Source organism: Nylanderia fulva, unplaced genomic scaffold, assembly GCF_048542155.1.
Source record: "Nylanderia fulva isolate GAGA-0341 unplaced genomic scaffold, ASM4854215v1 Scaffold4, whole genome shotgun sequence".
In the NCBI taxonomy this organism is placed as follows: Eukaryota; Metazoa; Arthropoda; class Insecta; order Hymenoptera; family Formicidae; genus Nylanderia; species Nylanderia fulva.
The window spans coordinates 5292560-5311462 of record NW_028190476.1 but is presented as its reverse complement, the minus strand read 5'-3'; the positions used below and the strand labels follow the sequence as shown (position 1 = coordinate 5311462).

At 29.1% G+C, this 18903-nt stretch overlaps 2 protein-coding genes across 2 annotated transcripts in view; both read right to left on the bottom strand.

Moving 5' to 3' along the window:
• Window positions 1-9299: 9299 nt before the first annotated feature.
• LOC146721899 (hypertrehalosaemic prohormone) lies at window positions 9300-10658 on the bottom strand. Its single transcript, XM_085486067.1, has 3 exons — window positions 10564-10658; window positions 10088-10292; window positions 9300-9772 (listed from the first exon to the last, which is right to left on the bottom strand). Coding segments are annotated over exons 1-3 (252 nt in total). The 5' UTR covers window positions 10566-10658; the 3' UTR covers window positions 9300-9727.
• Window positions 10659-12649: 1991 nt separating this feature from the next.
• shg (DE-cadherin) overlaps window positions 12650-18903 on the bottom strand; it is a 150723-nt gene continuing 144469 nt past the window's right edge. Inside the window, 6 exon segments of the mRNA XM_029309303.2 lie at window positions 12650-16555; window positions 17130-17316; window positions 17408-17560; window positions 17655-17994; window positions 18084-18299; window positions 18386-18609. Coding sequence (XP_029165136.2) covers window positions 17174-17316; window positions 17408-17560; window positions 17655-17994; window positions 18084-18299; window positions 18386-18609 — 1076 coding nt within the window. The 3' untranslated portion in view covers window positions 12650-16555; window positions 17130-17173.

Sequence of the window (18903 nt, the reverse complement as noted above, 5' to 3'; positions counted from 1 at the left end):
TGTATCAACCACGCATTTCTTACACGTACGTTATTATAGAAAACAAATCTATTCTATCTATATAATAAAAAAAAGGAATAAATTGCATTATAATTAAAAAAAATTTTTTATGCAATATAACACACGTGTTATATTGCGTCTTATGTCTCGAATTTAGACGCTTTATTGTCTGAGTTATTTTTTGTGATGTCTTTTATTGAAAATAAGCATATATTATTGATATATATATTTTATAATAATTTTGTTCTTTATTATAATTAAATTCCTTATTTGTGTCCTTATATATTTTTCTCCTCTGATTCTCTCTTCAACTCATATATATATATATCACATTTTATTCCGTTCCAGTTCAACAAAAAACAAATCTTATTGCGAAAAAATATTTTAATATTGCAATAATATGACAAAAATTAATAAGTTTGTCCGATTGGCCATTGGACAGGGAATTTCTTAAATTCCACTAGTCAGGACTCTAGGAACTCTCCATCCGAGAGTCACTAGAAATTCTCTATCCGACAGCCAATCTACGTTGGACAAACTTTTCTGGTACAAATGTATTTTTCGCCTAAGTTGTCGGCACTGGTCGGCGCTGGAAGTCGATTTGTGCTTCCCGAAGTAAGAAATTTAAATGTTTTATGGTGAATCAGAGGATAAGAAAGGTATGTGCATATAAAAAATTAATAGTTTATATATATTTATTTAGTATATATTGTGTATTTAACATACATATATATACATACACACATATATTTTCGAGGCGGTATAAAGTTGCATCTACATAAAATACTTCGTGATTATATATATATATATATATATATATATATATATGTGATAAATAATTCCTTTAAATAGTACACACAAAATTATGTCTATTATAATTATTTCTCTGATTTCGCAAGATTTTGTTAGCAACTTACGTATTCAGTACGTTCGCAATGTCTTGAAACATTTGAAAATGTATGTTTATTGGAACATTTAAAGAGATATCCTTGAAGTATACCACGTGAATTACGTTGACACTTATAATATGCATTATTCGAACAATCTTTATTATAAGGATAATAGCCTTCTTTTGGGCATAACTTTCTCGTAGGAGCTTTCACCTGAAAATAAAAATTGATCAGTTTTTTTCTCTCATAAAATATTTTTAGATAAAATAATATATATTTATATAATAAATTGTATAACATCATTATAGATCATCGTGCATAGATTATTTATAGATAATTTTTAAGAAATGAATTACGATTATTTCTCTAATTTATTTCTATAATCAACATTAGCTTTATATGAAATTAACATTATCAATGAATAAAAATTACTAATTTTGATAAATTAGTTATAGTTGTATTTTAAGAAAGATATATAAATTTTAAAAGTTACTTTATTATAATTTAATGTTTTTATATTTAAAATATAATTTCAATAATTAATATTGTATGTATATTAAAACTGCATTTAGAAAACGGGATATTAACTTATATAAGATTGATAAGTTCGAAATAAGTATATATAATATTCTTGGCAATATTCTAAATCTAATTTATTAAATATTATAATTTGCAACAGCTAAAGAAAGATATTAAAAATTTTATTTTAGAATTAAATAATTAATTTAATTCTATACAATTTAATTTCTTGTAATTAAATTTCTTGTGTTATAAATTGTTTTATTATTTGTTAAAAAACAAAAGAATATGTAATAATTATCTTTAATAAAAGTGTGACTTCACAATTCGAAACAATATAATATTCTAATAATAAAAGATACATTTAAGCAATAAATATATAAATATATGAGTTTGTTATATATAAAACAGAAATTTAATTATTTATTCATACTTACGAGTGTTTTCGACACATTTGCAATAGAGGAGTCAATAAACTTTTTACAGCTGATATGTGAATGAAGACTTTTATGGCTTTCTTCGTTCACGCATTGTATCTTTTTGTCATCGAAAACTCTGCCTTCTGGACAGACCAGTACAACAATGTTAGGATCTATATTATTCATTATTGTACATTGATAGAAAAGATTGCAATATTTTGGATGACGTCGGAAACCAGTTGGACAAACAAAAGCCATTTGATCTTCAGTCAAACTTTCAATAGGACAAATTGATTCAGGAGAAACAGTCGAGCTCGTCGGAAGTTCAGTAGATGTAGGGAAGTCAGTGGTAGTTTGTTTTCCATTATCATTAGTTTCTCCTTCAATCTTTGATACATTATCATCTTTGTCCTTACATGACAAGTTTTTCACAGCCGATTCGAAATTACAAATTTTGTTGTCTTGATCCCATACTGTTCCTTCAGGACAAATAAAATCCATTCTTTTTAATTTTGATTTAACTTCAACGCATTTATAATATTTTCTACAATCACTGAGATTTGGGAAATAACCAGGAGCAGTACACTCTGAAACAGATTCATTTGATTCTTCATCGATTCCTGGATAATCTTCTGTTGGAATCTGTGGAGTTGATACTCCCTCCTTCGTGCTCTCGTCACTCCGTTCTATGCTTTCAGATTGATTTTCGGTTGGAAGCTGAGGGGTAGTTATTTTATTTTCGTCGCTCTTGTCATTTTTGTTTATCTTCCTTGCTTCTGGATTGATCTTCAGTTGAAATCTGAGGGGTAGTTATTTTATTTTCACCGCTTTGATTATTATTCTTGCTATCCTCCTCACTTCCGGATCGGTCTTCGGTTGGAATCTTAGGAGTAGTTATTTTATTTTCACCGCTTTCATTATTATTCTTGCTATCCTCCTTACTTCCGGATCGGTCTTCGGTTGGAATCTGAGGAGTAGTTATTTTATTTTCACCGCTTTCATTATTTTTGCTATCATCTTTATTTCCGGATTGATCTTTGGTTGAAGTTTGAGGGGTAGTTATTTCATTTTCGCCGTTTTCATTATTATTCTTGCTATCCTCCTCACTTCCGGATCGGTCTTCGGTTGGAATCTGAGGAGTAGTTATTTTATTTTCACCGCTTTCATTATTTTTGCTATCATCTTTATTTCCGGATTGATCTTTGGTTGAAGTTTGAGGGGTAGTTATTTCATTTTCGCCATTTTCATTATTATTCTTGCTATCCTCCTCACTTTCGGATCGGTCTTCGGTTGGAATCTTAGGAGTAGTTATTTTATTTTCACCGCTTTCATTATTTTTGCTATCATCTTTATTTCCGGATTGATCTTTGGTTGAAGTTTGAGGGGTAGTTATTTCATTTTCGCCGTTTTCATTATTATTCTTGCTATCCTCCTCACTTTCGGATTGGTCTTCGGTTGGAATCTTAGGAGTAGTTATTTTATTTTCACCGCTTTCATTATTATTCTTGCTATCCTCCTCACTTTCGGATCGGTCTTCGGTTGGAATCTTAGGAGTAGTTATTTTATTTTCACCGCTTTCATTATTATTCTTGCTATCCTCCTTACTTCCGGATCGGTCTTCGGTTGGAATCTGAGGAGTAGTTATTTTATTTTCACCGCTTTCATTATTTTTGCTATCATCTTTATTTCCGGATTGATCTTTGGTTGAAGTTTGAGGGTAGTTATTTCATTTTCGCCGTTTTCATTATTATTCTTGCTATCCTCCTCACTTTCGGATCGGTCTTCGGTTGGAATCTTAGGAGTAGTTATTTTATTTTCACCGCTTTGATTATTATTCTTGCTATCCTCCTCACTTCCGGATCGGTCTTCGGTTGGAATCTGAGGAGTAGTTATTTTATTTTCACCGCTTTCATTATTTTTGCTATCATCTTTATTTCCGGATTGATCTTTGGTTGAAGTTTGAGGGGTAGTTATTTTCATTTTCAGCCGCTTTGCATTATTATTCTTTGCTATCCTCCTCACTTTCGGATCGGTCTTCGGTTGGAATCTTAGGAGTAGTTATTTTATTTTCACCGCTTTGATTATTATTCTTGCTATCCTCCTCACTTCCGGATCGGTCTTCGGTTGGAATCTGAGGAGTAGTTATTTTATTTTCACCGCTTTCATTATTTTTGCTATCATCTTTATTTCCGGATTGATCTTTGGTTGAAGTTTGAGGGGTAGTTATTTCATTTTCGCCGTTTTCATTATTATTCTTGCTATCCTCCTCACTTTCGGATCGGTCTTCGGTTGGAATCTTAGGAGTAGTTATTTTATTTTCACCGCTTTGATTATTATTCTTGCTATCCTCCTCACTTCCGGATCGGTCTTCGGTTGGAATCTGAGGAGTAGTTATTTTATTTTCACCGCTTTCATTATTTTTGCTATCATCTTTATTTCCGGATTGATCTTTGGTTGAAGTTTGAGGGGTAGTTATTTCATTTTCGCCGTTTTCATTATTATTCTTGCTATCCTCCTCACTTTCGGATCGGTCTTCGGTTGGAATCTTAGGAGTAGTTATTTTATTTTCACCGCTTTGATTATTATTCTTGCTATCCTCCTCACTTCCGGATCGGTCTTCGGTTGGAATCTGAGGAGTAGTTATTTTATTTTCACCGCTTTCATTATTTTTGCTATCATCTTTATTTCCGGATTGATCTTTGGTTGAAATTTGAGGGGTAGTTATTTTATTTTCGCCGCTTTCATTATTATTCTTACTTTCAGATTCATCTTCGATTGAAATCTGAGGAGTGGTTAATTGATTTTCATGACTCTGATTATTCTCCTTGCTTCCGGAGTGTTTTTCTGTCGAAACACGTTGAGTAGTTGTTCGTTGCGTTGTGATTTCGACTTCTTTACTTGTATCTTTTTCTTTTTTTGGTTTTTTTGTATGTTCTTCACTGCTGCTACTGCTGTTTGAATCTTCATTGCTTCGCCTATGTTTTTTCTCTTTCTTGTGTTCTTTACTTGCATCTTTTTTCTTTTTTGGTTTCTTTGTATGTTCTTCACTGCTGCTACTGCTACTCGAGTCTTCATAACTACATCTCTTTTTTTTCTTTTTTTTATCGTGTTTTTCATGCTTGTCCTTTCCTTTATTATTTGCATTATGATCCGATATATTTTCTTCGCTGCTGTCGAACTGATCTTCTGGTGAAATCTGAGGGGTGGTTAATTTATTTTCGCTATCGTTATTTTTACTGTTCTCCTTGCTTTCAGATTGATCTTCGATTGAAATCTGAGGGGTGGTTAATTGATTTTCATGATTCTGATTGTCCTCCTTGCTTCCGGAGTGTTTTTCTGTCGAAACACGTTGGGTAGTTGTTTGTTGCGTTGTGATTTCGATTTCTTTGCTTGCATCTTTTTCTTTTTTTGGTTTTTTTGTACGTTCTTCACTGCTACTACTGCTGTTTGAATTTTCATTACTATGCCTATGTTTTTTCTCTTTCTTGTGTTCTTTGCTTGCATCTTTTTCCTTTTTTGGTTTTTTTGTATGTTCTTCACTGCTACTGCTGTTATTCGAGTCTTCATTACTACGTCTCTTTTTTTCCTTTTTTTTATCATGTTTTTCATGCTTGTCATTTCCTTTATTATTTGTATTCTGATCGGATATACTTTCCTCGCTGCTCTCGAACTGATCTTCTGGTGAAATCTGAGGGGTGGTTAATTTATTTTCGCTATCGTTATTTTTACTGTTCTCCTTGCTTTCAGATTGATCTTCGATTGAAATCTGAGGGGTGGTTAATTGATTTTCATGATTCTGATTGTCTTCTTTGCTTCCGGAGTGTTTTTCTGTCGAAACTCGTTGGGTAGTTGTTTGTTGCGTTGTGATTTCGATTTCTTTACTTGTATCTTTTTTCTTTTTTGGTTTTTTTGTACGTTCTTCACTGCTACTGCTGTTTGAATTTTCATTACTATGCCTATGTTTTTTCTCTTTCTTGTGTTCTTTGCTTGCATCTTTTTCTTTTTTTGGTTTTTTTGTATGTTCTTCACTGCTCCTACTGCTGTTTGAATTTTCATTACTATGCGTATGTTTTTTCTCTTTCTTGTGTTCTTTGCTTGCATCTTTTTCTTTTTTTGGTTTTTTTGTATGTTCTTCACTGCTACTACTGCTGTTTGAATCTTCATTACTATGCCTATGTTTTTTCTCTTTCTTGTGTTCTTTGCTTGTATCTTTTTTCTTTTTTGGTTTTTTTGTATGTTCTTTGCTGCTACTACTGCTACTCGAGTCTTCATTACTACGTTTTTTTTTTTCCTCTTTTTTATCATGTTTTTCATGCTTGTTATTTCCTTTATTATTTGTATTCTGATCCAATATATTTTCCTTGCTGCTCTCGAACTGATCTTTTGGTGAAATCTGAGGGGTGGTTAATTTATTTTCATGATTCTGATTGTTCTCCTTGCTTCCGGAGTGTTTTTCTGTCGAAACACGTTGTGTAGTTGTTTGTTGCGTTGTGATTTCGATTTCTTTGCTTGCATCTTTTTTCTTTTTTGGTTTTTTTGTATGTTCTTCACTACTACTACTGCTACTCGAGTCTTCATTACTATGCTTATGTTTTTTCTCTTTCTTCTCATGTTTTTTAGGTTTCTTGTTTTGTTTATTATCTGTATTATGATCTTCGATTTCAATTTCTTTACTTGTATCTTTTTTCTTTTTTGGTTTTTTTTTATGTTCTTCACTGCTACTACTGCTACTACTGCTACTACTGCTACTCGAGTCTTCATTACTATGCTTGCGTTTCTTCTCTTTCTTTTCATGTTGTTTAGGTTTCTGATTTTGTTTATTATTTTTATTGTGATCTTTGATTTCGGTTTCTTTACTTGCATCTTTTTTCTTTTTTGGTTTTTTTGTATGTTCTTCACTGCTACTACTGCTACTACTGCTATTCGAGTCTTCATTACTATGCTTGTGTTTTTTCTCTTTCTTGTCGTGTTTTTTGTATTTATTGTTTTGTTTATTATTTTTATTATGATTTATATTTTCCTTTTTGCTCTCGAATAAATCTTCGATTGAAATCTGAGAGCTGGTTAATTTATTTTCCTCGCTCTGACTGTTTTCTATGCTTGTATCTTTTTCCTTCTTTGGATTTTTTGTATGTTCTTTATTGTTATTACTTTTATTAGAATCTTTATGACTATGTATATTGTTTTTGTCTTTCTTGTCATCCTGTTTATGTTTGTTGTTTTGTTTATTATTTTTATCATAATTCGTATGTTTCTGTGTTTTATGTTGTTCACTATTTTCCTTTTTGTTTGAATTGTTATTGCTATTTGATTTTGGTTTTCTCGTACTAGATGGTATATTTGAAGATGTTCCTGAAATATTCAGGTGATTTATATTTATTGCTTTATTCTTTCGGGTTTTTATTTTTAATTATATCTTATTTATAATATATATAATTAAATCTGATTAACTATTTTCTGGTACTTTTACTCATAAATATATAAATTTTGTATTAATTAAATATAATTATTTTTATTGAAGAAGTTTTTCATTATAGCTCTTTGTATTTCTTTTACAAGCCAAAATTTTAAACATTTTGATCTTACTGTTATAATAAGAGTTCATATAGTACAAATTCTTTAGAGTAGAGGCAACTGTATCAGTTGCAATTTCTTTTTTTCTTATAATGCTGTATAAACTATTTATATTTTAATTCTACTAATCTCAAACTAATATTTTACAATATATTATCATGCTCAAATTTTTATTCTTAATATATCTCCTTATTTAAATGTAAGTATATATTATATGACGAAAACATTTTTGATATGTTAATTAGGCCTTATTTGATCTCTAGATCGGTGTTTTCCTAATTCTTTCGAGTATTCACTTTGACGTTTCTTTCTATGTCTTTATTATATATTCATATTATATACTGAATTGATAATGAACTACCTGTAATTTGTTGCTCCTTTAATTGCGAATAGCCACCGCATTTTACTCTTCCACTTTCCTGAGGTTGCATACAAATACCACCGTATGCATACGAGAAAACTTCGTCAGAATTGCATTTGTGAACAATTTGACGAAATTCAAGGCGACGTTTGTTCTCAATTTTCACGCATTCGTAATATGTTCGGCAATCATTTTCATCAGCATAGAGACCGGGTTTTGTACATTTAAATCGACGATGAGAATATTGAGATTGTTGAGAAATTCCATGCCACGTTTCGGAGTCATTGTAATTATGTGTTTCTGTAAAATAACGATTGAAATTTACAGTAAAGTAGAAAGAAAGAGAGATTTTATTCATTATTCCATTTAATATATTAATTAAAATAATACACATGTCCATTAAAATTAAACTATATTATAAAAAATATATTTTGTTTTATAATATTAGTGATAATATATAACTTGTAAATGTATGTACACACACACACACACACACACATACATTTACATATGTGTATAATATTTTTGGATAAATAATTATTTAGTTCAGAGCAAAATATAAGAACTAATTTTTACGTTAAGTAATTTAGATTAATTATTATTAATATTTGTATTTATTTTTTTCAAAAAATTATCAAAAAATTTAATTCTTACCATTCTCAATTTTGTAAAGTTTTTGTCGATAGTTTAAGTCATTCTCTGAGCTAAATTCACCATGAGAAAGAGTTAAAAATGCAATTAAAAAACAGATTATTTTTTGCATTGTATTTAGTTCATCTGCAAATTAAAAAAATTTATGAAATTATTTTTTATATTGCTTTATTAATATATATTGCTTTTTATGTTGTGAGAACAAAATATTAATCTACAATGAATATTTTTTCAAAAAATTGAACATATATTAATTTCTACAAAAATCTTATCGTGCAAATATTGTGAAAATAATTCATGTTAAATTATTAAGAACTTTTTTAATCATTACAGTCAAAAAATTACGATTAAAAATTTATTTGGAAAAGAATTATAAAAATTGAAATTTATTAAAAAAAAAGAATTATCAAAGATGCAGGAATTCTGCTTATCTCGCTGACAAGTTTTTAACAATCATATAACAACGAAATAATTCACACACTTTAAAAGTTCACAAAATTGTGAAAAATTTTTAAAGTGCGACTTGCGTATATATTGAGTTTTAATATATATGTTGTTGATATGAAGTCGCATGTGCATAATGTTGATAAATCGATAAAATATCGATCGATTTCCAATCGAATACATTTTTTCAAAGCAAATTCTATGTATTTAGTTCTATGTATTCAGTTAACAAACGTATAATTAAGATTTGCAATTGCGAATGTTTGTGACGGATTTTTATACATATCTTAACAGATAATTCTGATATTATAATCCGACAAATAAAATATCCTAAATATCTGCAATTAAGATAACGGAGAACAATATTAACGCGATAGATGTTTATAAGATAAAATATCATTTTCATAAAATAAAGGAAGAAGCAATAATAGAAAAAAGGCATTGCATTTTAAATGTATTTATTACCGGTCTACTTTCAGACTACAATTAACAGTATCTGTTTATTTTGTTAAGAGTACATTTGTGGTAAAATAAGGAATTTATAAGTAAATTTTGACACAATAAATGCTCGACCGCAGAAAAATCAGCTTCAGTGTCATTCACCACTTGTCTCAATATTAACTTTTGCTATAATAAATATGTACAAAGCATACAGCAAGCAAATGCAAATATTTGATCTTAGATGTTCGTATCTTTTAACAGAAAAACTTCATCTCATGATATACAAGGAATATCCGCAAAATTAGAATATATAGCGCTCCAATTACATTATATCTATTCAAATATCTTAGATATTTGACTTATTCAATTATATCTTCGGGCAATGTTGGGACGAATCCGTTTGATAAGAAGAATGATGCTTTTTTGATTCATTTGTTCAAGTTTTGACAATCCAAGATCCTCTGCGCTTCAATCTATAATAATAACATAATTACGAAATATCAATGGATATCTATTATACATATTAACAATCGCGTTTCAATAAATGTTTGTCATAATATTTATAATAAAAATAAGAGAAGAAATATTATACTTTCGATCTATATGTGTGTGTATGTGTAGAGAGATTTATATGATTTATTATTAATAATACATAATAACAACTATAAATCTGTCAGAATAAAAACGTGTATAAATAAAAAATATACATACAAAATCAATCACATTTTTATATTTTTACGGTTTATATAAAATTTTCGAATCAATCTCACATCTTCGTATATACATACCTGAATGAACGTATATAATTTTAACAATTGTTCCAATGATGCGCTTTGCGACGAACAATCCGTACTACTTGATCTAATCCGCATGTCTTGACTCCTTTTACCTTGGTTCCATCCGGGAGAAAAATTTAACTGAGCTTCACCATCCGAAATGAGGATTAAGAAAAGAAATACTATAGCGAACAAACTCACTGGCATCTTACAAAACCTTGAAAAGAAAAAAAATCAAAATGATTGTTCAATCAATTTACAAGATTTTGCACACATAATGACGTATAATTTTCGATAAAATAAAAAAAAATAATAGACTACAATTTATCAATTTATTAATTATTGTTTCACACTTGTTGTCTGTTTGCATACTGAACAAACTATTAATTTGCATAATATCAGTATTGAGAACAAGTTTGAAATATAATGAAATAAAAGGAACAAATAATCACACTGCATACACACAAGAAATGAAAAAAAGGACTCACATGATAACACTTTTGTTATAAATAAATGTATAAGAATGATCTATTTTTCGCGAGACAATCTGTCAAGATGTGCAAAAGATTTCGTTTACGAGAGATCTAAGATGCGGTTGCTGTTTTTATACATTGCTGACCTCTTACTTTAACGCGCGCGCATTACAACATCCCTTATTCAATCACTATCCCAGAGAAATAATGAAAGCTTTGCGTCGGCGTTGAATCTTTTGTTCTGCAACAGTCTCGTTCAGGGTTTTGTCTTTTGCATGACTTTAAATAATATGGGAATTGGGGAATTCAAAGAAATATAATATATATTTAGAAATAATTATCAATATAATATGTCTTTACAATTTTTAATTACGGTCTTATCGTTCCAAAGATCATCATCAGCTATTTTTAAACGCAATCGTATTTGATATATTTGACAAACTGCGTCACAGATGAAATTGCAAATTATACCACCATATGTTGAAAGAAGATGAATGATGAATATTCATTTGCTATAAAGAGAAGTGACATTTAAATGTGGAATTATATAATCTTCTATATATTACTTTTCAGTGATCTTCTTATGTATAATTAGAAGAGAATTAGTATTCTATATGAAAAATTAAGAAAATCGAAGAATATGATTTGGTAGAATAACATTTTTTATATTATATAATGCTTTCCGAACCGGAAATCAATTATTGAAAATTTTATATCTATTATTTTGTATCTATTGTTTCGCGATATTTTTGTTCTCTTCATTAAATGGATCAATTATGAATAAATTAAATTGTTTAATATTTTTTAAATTCTTTTTTTAAATAGAAGCAATATAAAATATTTTCTAAAATATATAAATGTAGTATAAATGTATACAAAAAAGTGAATTTACTTAGAATTTAATTAGATTATCACAAATTTGATTTGCATGCATTTGCAATAATTAATTTATTAGCCGGGTTATATAATAAAAAATTTAATATTTATTTTAAAATTATTTTTATAGTTATAGCCAAATTTTTTGCTAATACACATACAATTAACATACATATATACTTTAGTAAAATATATAAGCTAATATATTTACACTTCATCATGTATAATTAAAAGTACATATAACTATGAGAAAATTAAATGACATAATTTTTTTATCTAAGTTAAAATGACTTGAAATTCAAGAATTCATGTTAATTATTAATTTCTCATTTTTTCACTTCATGAGAGAAGTCGTCGTGGCAACAGTTAAGACAATTTTTACTTGCACCTGTATAAATAAAGGAAAAAAATCAAATTAAATATGTAACATTTTAATTTTATACGTAACGTTTTAATTTGACAATAAAAAAGGAAAAAAGAATAAGACATAGCGATACAGATCTTTTGGTGTAATTATATACGAAGACAATTAATTATTTTATTTTAATACATTATTTATTATATACGTAAATAGTATCATTGAAGTGAATTATGTCCGGAAAATTAAACTTTATATTGCATCATCTATGACATATATTGCCAAATGAAATTGACGCGTGCGACCGTGACACTTAAAGGCTTCTAAAACTAATTTGCTGACGAGAGTCATAGCTGCATGTGAAGCCTCATAGATTATTTCATCAATCAGTTATATATATATATATATATATATATATATATATATATATATATATATAAGTGTGTGTGTGTGTATGTTAAATTTTATTTATAGTATATTAAATTTTCGTGACAATCATAGTAAAATATCGTAATTAAGGAATTATTTCTTCAAAATATTTTTTCTGCAACTGTATGACCCAATTAAGCTCACTTTAGACGATTTAATTTGCGACAAAATTCGGAATAGAGTTCTATTATCTTTTTTAATCTTTAATACAGAAAATATTTTTGAAAGAGAAAAAAAACATATAACATATATTTTATAAAATATGTATACAGGACACATATATGTATATTAGAAAATATGTATACAGGACACATATATGTATATTAGAAAATATATATATGGAACATAAAATTATAAATACAATTCTTAAATTTTGTCGCGAAAAGTGATAAATCATTTCAAATAGATATTGGAAATAGAAAAAAAGAGCAAGGCATATATATTCGAATTTCACTTTATTGCTACAAAAAAGAAATTACACATAACGTTTTCGTGCTAAGGGTGGATCGAAGATAAATGATAATGGTGCGCTCATATGCGTTGCCGTCGATTATCACATATTAAATGGTTTCTTCGTAATAGTTCTTATTTTTCTAGATAATGTACAAGCCTGTGTATACACGCGCGCATTATATTTTTGCGTGTGTATATATATATATATTTTCGTATCTCTATAATTATTTACGTCTTTTTACAATAAGTTTTTATTAAAGTGCAGAATAGTACCTGATTAAGATTTAATTATTAAAATCGCGCGTCAAAGAATCCATGATCTTCTTTCTATCACTTAAAGGCAGTGTTTAAGTAAACATTTATCAACAGCGAATTCTTCATATTTTACTACCTATTGTTTGTGTCTGTACAAATAATATAAATGACGATATATAGGCATATGAAACTTGAAGAGTAACGCGATTCTTTTTTACAAAGTTATTTGTTGCAAAGTGACAATTATTACAAATTTGATTAACATGTGGGCAAGTTTTTTTGAGAGGATTTTTTAATAAGGTAAATAAATAAAAAAATATTTTTATGAAGAAAAAAGTTATAAAACGTTTATGCTTCACTGTTTATGCGTAATGAGCTAATTTCATAAAATAATAGAGAAGAGTCGAGCAATATTTATCGTAAGTTGTTGTATGACGGATTAGCCTATTACATTATACACATTAATCTTTATATTATCTTTATCATACAAATTTTTTTTATTTAAATAACATTTTGTCGCAACGCTTGCTTTCAAATATTGCCTTAATGAAAAAAGTGACACAATGCATGAAAGTTAAATTTTAATAATAAAATCTCTTTTTCTCTCTCTAGAAATTACTAAATTACAAGTTTGTTATATTGTTCTATCCATTTTTGTCCTAATCGTTGTTCAATGGCAAGCGCCTAAGTAGCTTCATAAACATTTACGAAAGAAGAACATTTAAAATCTGCTCCTCAATTCTCTTGAGATCACATACATCCATCTAAGTTATATTCCTTATCATATACGCGTTGGATCTCTCGATATGTATTAAAAATGCGCGGTACGTTGAGATTCTTTTTTAACAAGTGATTACAAAAAGCAAATGTTATCCGTGCTATTTTTGATACTTCTTAACACATGATAAAATTATGACATTTTCAAACTTTTATACATAAAATATGCAAGGATCAATTTGTGATACTTTATGTACAAAAACATATCACTGAATTATTATTGTTATTATTACTGTTTCTTATGAGAAAAACAGATAAACTAATGCAAATTTGTTGAATATATATGTATAATAATTATATATTTACAGATTTTATTGCCATAATTTTGAATTTCTCAGAATTTGAGGACATTAAAGTATTCTCGTTTTTTTACTATTATGACAAGTATCAAAATATAATAGGTTTCTACAATTATTTCTTCATTAATAATATAAGTCATATAAAACTTGATGAATCTTATAAGAGCATCAAAATAAGTAATTTAAAACATGTCTAATGTTTCAACGTAACCACGCGCAGACAATACATATGTTTTAATAGCTTTATCGTGTACAATAGGCTTAAAAATAAGAGCATTTATAAATGATATACATGTAAATGCTTATCAATCGAATGAAGATATAATTATAAAAAATGATAATGGATTAATAATATGAAACAGTGAATAGTTAACAAAGGACACGAACAATTATTTTCGTGATAAAATTATAATTATCTCGAAATTATTTGCGCATTGCTATAAAAAGTGATCTTACTAATAGAAATTATTCCGCGAAACGAGGAGAAAGATCAATATTCAAAGCGCTCTATGGCACTCGATCTTGATGCATCGATTCTTCTTTGTTCTACATTCGGTCGCAATGTGTAGAATACTCACAATATACTCTGTTGCTTCTTATAATCCTATCGGCGAAACAATATTACGGACAAATCTGCGATAAGAATAGAATTTTTTTCGATTTTCACGAGAAATATACGTATATAAAGGGTATATGTATCTATATTTATATATACTTGCATCTTGCAACACATATCGAATGTAACAATACGCACGTAATATTGTACGTACGTGTGTATTTATCTGATAATATCGATACGCATACACTCATGGCATTTTATATCATATACACTTTTTCTTCTTACTTTCACTCACATACATTATAATTATTAAAATACTATATCAATTAAATATAGAAGAATGACGCTTTAGGTATCTCTCATCCTCTTTCATTCTTTTATTCACGCACTGCTCTTTTTTTATTCTCATAGAATTATCCTCGGCTAATCTTCTCTTAAAATTATCTCATTGATCGCTGACATTATGTATCATTTTTCTTTCACATCTGTATATATATATCTCTTTCTTTATATATATATATATATATATATATATTTATTTATATAAGGTATGTATAAAAAATAGTCTGGAAACTCCCTTTGTAACTTGAAGATTGCCAAACTCAAGAACACACATCGGTAATCGACAAAACTTACTATCTCATTATAATAGACCATTAGTTACAAAACTACAATGTATATTATTGACATTTTATAAACTGGCATTACCCAACTATATCCTTCGTTGCTGGAATGCACGTAAGTTTAAAAGCTAATGATACACGTACAGAGGCGAATGGTTGTCTCTTGAATCTGGCAGTCAATTTTTTGCAGCTTTACGAAGTTACTCAGGTTTTCCTAGACGGCGAGTTATAAAGTCAGTCATATAGCATTTCACCGCTATTATAATACGCAACGTTAAAAAAAATATTAACTAAATAGACAGTAGCTCTCTTTCTCTCATCTAAATTCAATGAATGAACAATTAAAACATGTGCTTAATACTTCGTTAACTTTTTATATATTGAAAAGGAAAAATATGGTGTATATATATATCATGTCAATCAATTATTATGTAGAAAAGTCTTTGATTTAATGTTGGAAGTCAGAATATAAAAAAATAAAAAAGTAAAAAAAAAAAGGAAATAAATCTATGTCAATATTATTAGCCCATTAAGTCTTTTTATCTTAAAAGCACAAACAAAATTTGTAATAAGTTTTCTGAAATCATTTTTATACATCATTTACCAATTATGATTAATAAATGATTTTGATAATCGACAAAGTATTAAGCCGTCTATATAATACAATACTTATATATTAGCCGCAGATTATCTTTTTATACTCTTAACCCATGTATAGAACATCGCTTATTATAATTTCTCAAAATACAATATGTCATAATTATACTCGTAATTATGTATAATTACGTAGAAAAGAGAAAGATCGCCTATGCATGGAAATGTAGATTGTCCAACAACTCGTCAAACAACGAGAATACAATAATCCAGAATCCTTATTTTTAATGTTCATATTCGTGCAACGTACAGTGAACGCACTATTCTCTCTCTTGTCCCACTTATTACACATATATCACCTCTAGTGTAAAATTATTAACGTAAACTCGCGCTAAGGTTGTTTTTATCGACGCAATATAAAAATTCATCTTAAGAATCAGTATATGAGATACGCATCACTTTTCCGAATAAACGGAATTTATATATAGCGTCCATATAGTCACTCGCAAATTGTAAAGTTTATTCCGTCTATTAAATAAATCACGCTTATACGTAATTACACATCGCATCGGCATTGCGTATTAATAACGTTCTTCGTCTCTTTTGTTTTTAATAGAGCAACCGATGAATGATGACCATGCGTATCGTTTAAGTACAGTTTAAGCCTTATTCTTTGACCGTTGTTAGAGGCCTGAGACGGTGGAAATGCATAGATCTATGTAATACAAATTCTCTGGGGCATGTATACTCATTTATTACATAGACCACACTTGCTGGAGCGAATCTGTAAATTATATATACATTTCTTAGCAATATAATAATAAATAATAATCACATTTACGTAAATATCGTGTACAGGGTATTCTAAAAGTCCTGCAACAGTTACATCTCGAACTAAAGGCTTTTTGAGAAAAATGTTTCAAATAAAAGTTGTAGGACTTTAAGTGGCGTATTAAGTAATATTAGTGTGATTATAAATAGCATTGTTTTAACACGTAAAATTCACTTTGAAATTGTTAACTAAAAACCCTTATTTTTTATTACATATTCATGTAGCTTATCTTAAGAGATTTTTAAGAGTGTTATGAAGAGTTCTCGAGGTAAGCTACAACAAGAATATACAATCAAAGATAAGGGTTTTCATTAAAAAATTTCAAAATAAATTTTACATGGCCTTAATAATACTATTTATAATCACACTAAGATTACTATTTAATGTCACTTAAAACCCTACAACTTTTATTTGAAACATTTTTCTCAAAAAACCTTTTTTCGAAATATTGGACCGTTGCAGGACTTTTGGGACACTGTATATTACAGAACTATACATTTAAAGATTATCCAAATAATTATGTTACCTGCGTTAAAATTGTATATCTACGAAGTTCTCAATTAATAAAACTCAACACCAGCTTTCGCTCTCTCGTTCACCGACTCCGTCACTTTCCTCATCACTTGGATCCTCACCATACATGTCTGCCAATTTTCTGAATCTTGGTCCAAAATTAGATAAATAGTTGAATTTGAGATCTCCATCGTCGGTGCCTATAAATGAGAAACAGAAAACATAAAAAGTTGAAGAACGTGAAAAATATCTCTTATTCAAATATCACATATTGTATTTAAAAATACTAACAGGACGCTAGCGATGATAGATCGCCTTCCGAATTACCCTCTCCCTCGTAAGCATAATGTCTTACGTCTTCGAACGGATTTGTATCGGGATCTTTATCGCAGCTTTCTTTCTTTCCGTCTAGAAAACCACAAATGTCTGGAACTTCATCGGTTCCTTTAAACAAACATAGAATTCTTTTAGTTTTTGTACAACTTGTGATCTACATGTAAGCAGCACATTGTATAGTAATATCCGTAATTTTTTCTACCTCTACCCTGTAGGCCGATTGGAGCTATCTTAGAATCGATAGGCGGTGCATCGTAAATGGCTCTTAACACATTCAAGTCAAATGCGGTGTCAACTTCACCGCCTCCTTCGTCCTCGTAATTAATAATGTTTTCCCTAATATCATCCATATCCTTGTACAAATCGTCCGTCTTTCTTCTATGCACTACTACCGCAACGAGTAGTATTAACAATATCAATACGCAAACTAATATGGCTACTATAAAATTCGTGTCGATTCCGAATGAGATGGCTTTTGCCATACCGTGATTGCAACCGGGATCTGCATTTCTCGACAACGACGGCATACCTAAGTTGTACGTCTGAAACGAACGAACATAGTGAGAGAAATAAAATTTAATTAATTTTTTTAATCTCTTTTTCTTCGTTATCTTTTTTCTTTCTCACTTACATTTCCATTGAATGTCATGTTGCGTATGCAGCCAACGAATCCTTTATCAGTTGGTTGATGATCCCAGCCTAAATTTGACGCCAAGTGTGCCAAATTAGTTAATGTACCTCCTACTTGCATAGGACTATTAACGTTTAAAAATTCATTGGTTCCCTGCGGTGCAGTGAGACTCATACAAGCGGATATACCGCAATTATCAACTCGCATCTCCATCGACTGGAAGAAAAAATCAAGTAAGATGAGATAATTGCATTTATTCAGTTTTCAGAGTAAAACAATAATAACATAACGAAAATTCTTACAGTTTTCGTATAGTAAATATCTATTCGGTGATTCTTGCCGTCCGTCAATTTGATTTGTTTGTGATCTAATCTCACAGTTCCCGTTCCATAATCGATATACAACACGGCGTAGCCTTGCTGAAGTTCTAGAGCCATAAAATCTCGAAGTCCCAGTTTAGGACTAAAAGTCATAGGACCAAAGTAAAAAACAAGGCCATTATCCACATGTGGTGTTATTTCCAATCCTGTAATAAATTCATTTATATAGCAGCGGGTAATAAAAATAACGTATAATAAACACAAAGTATCAGCGGAGTGTCTATTCAATAAAATAATTTATTATAAACGTCTCAAGGAATACTAATTTATTTAAATTTTGCTTAAAAAAATTTGAATATTTTCCATGAAAATATGATATTTTGATACTAAAAAGAGATCATCAATAAAATCACATGAGATTTGAATAAAAATTTAAATATTGTAAAGATATGTTAATTAAGCGGTAAATAAGAATAAAATTATCAGGCATAATTTTCGAA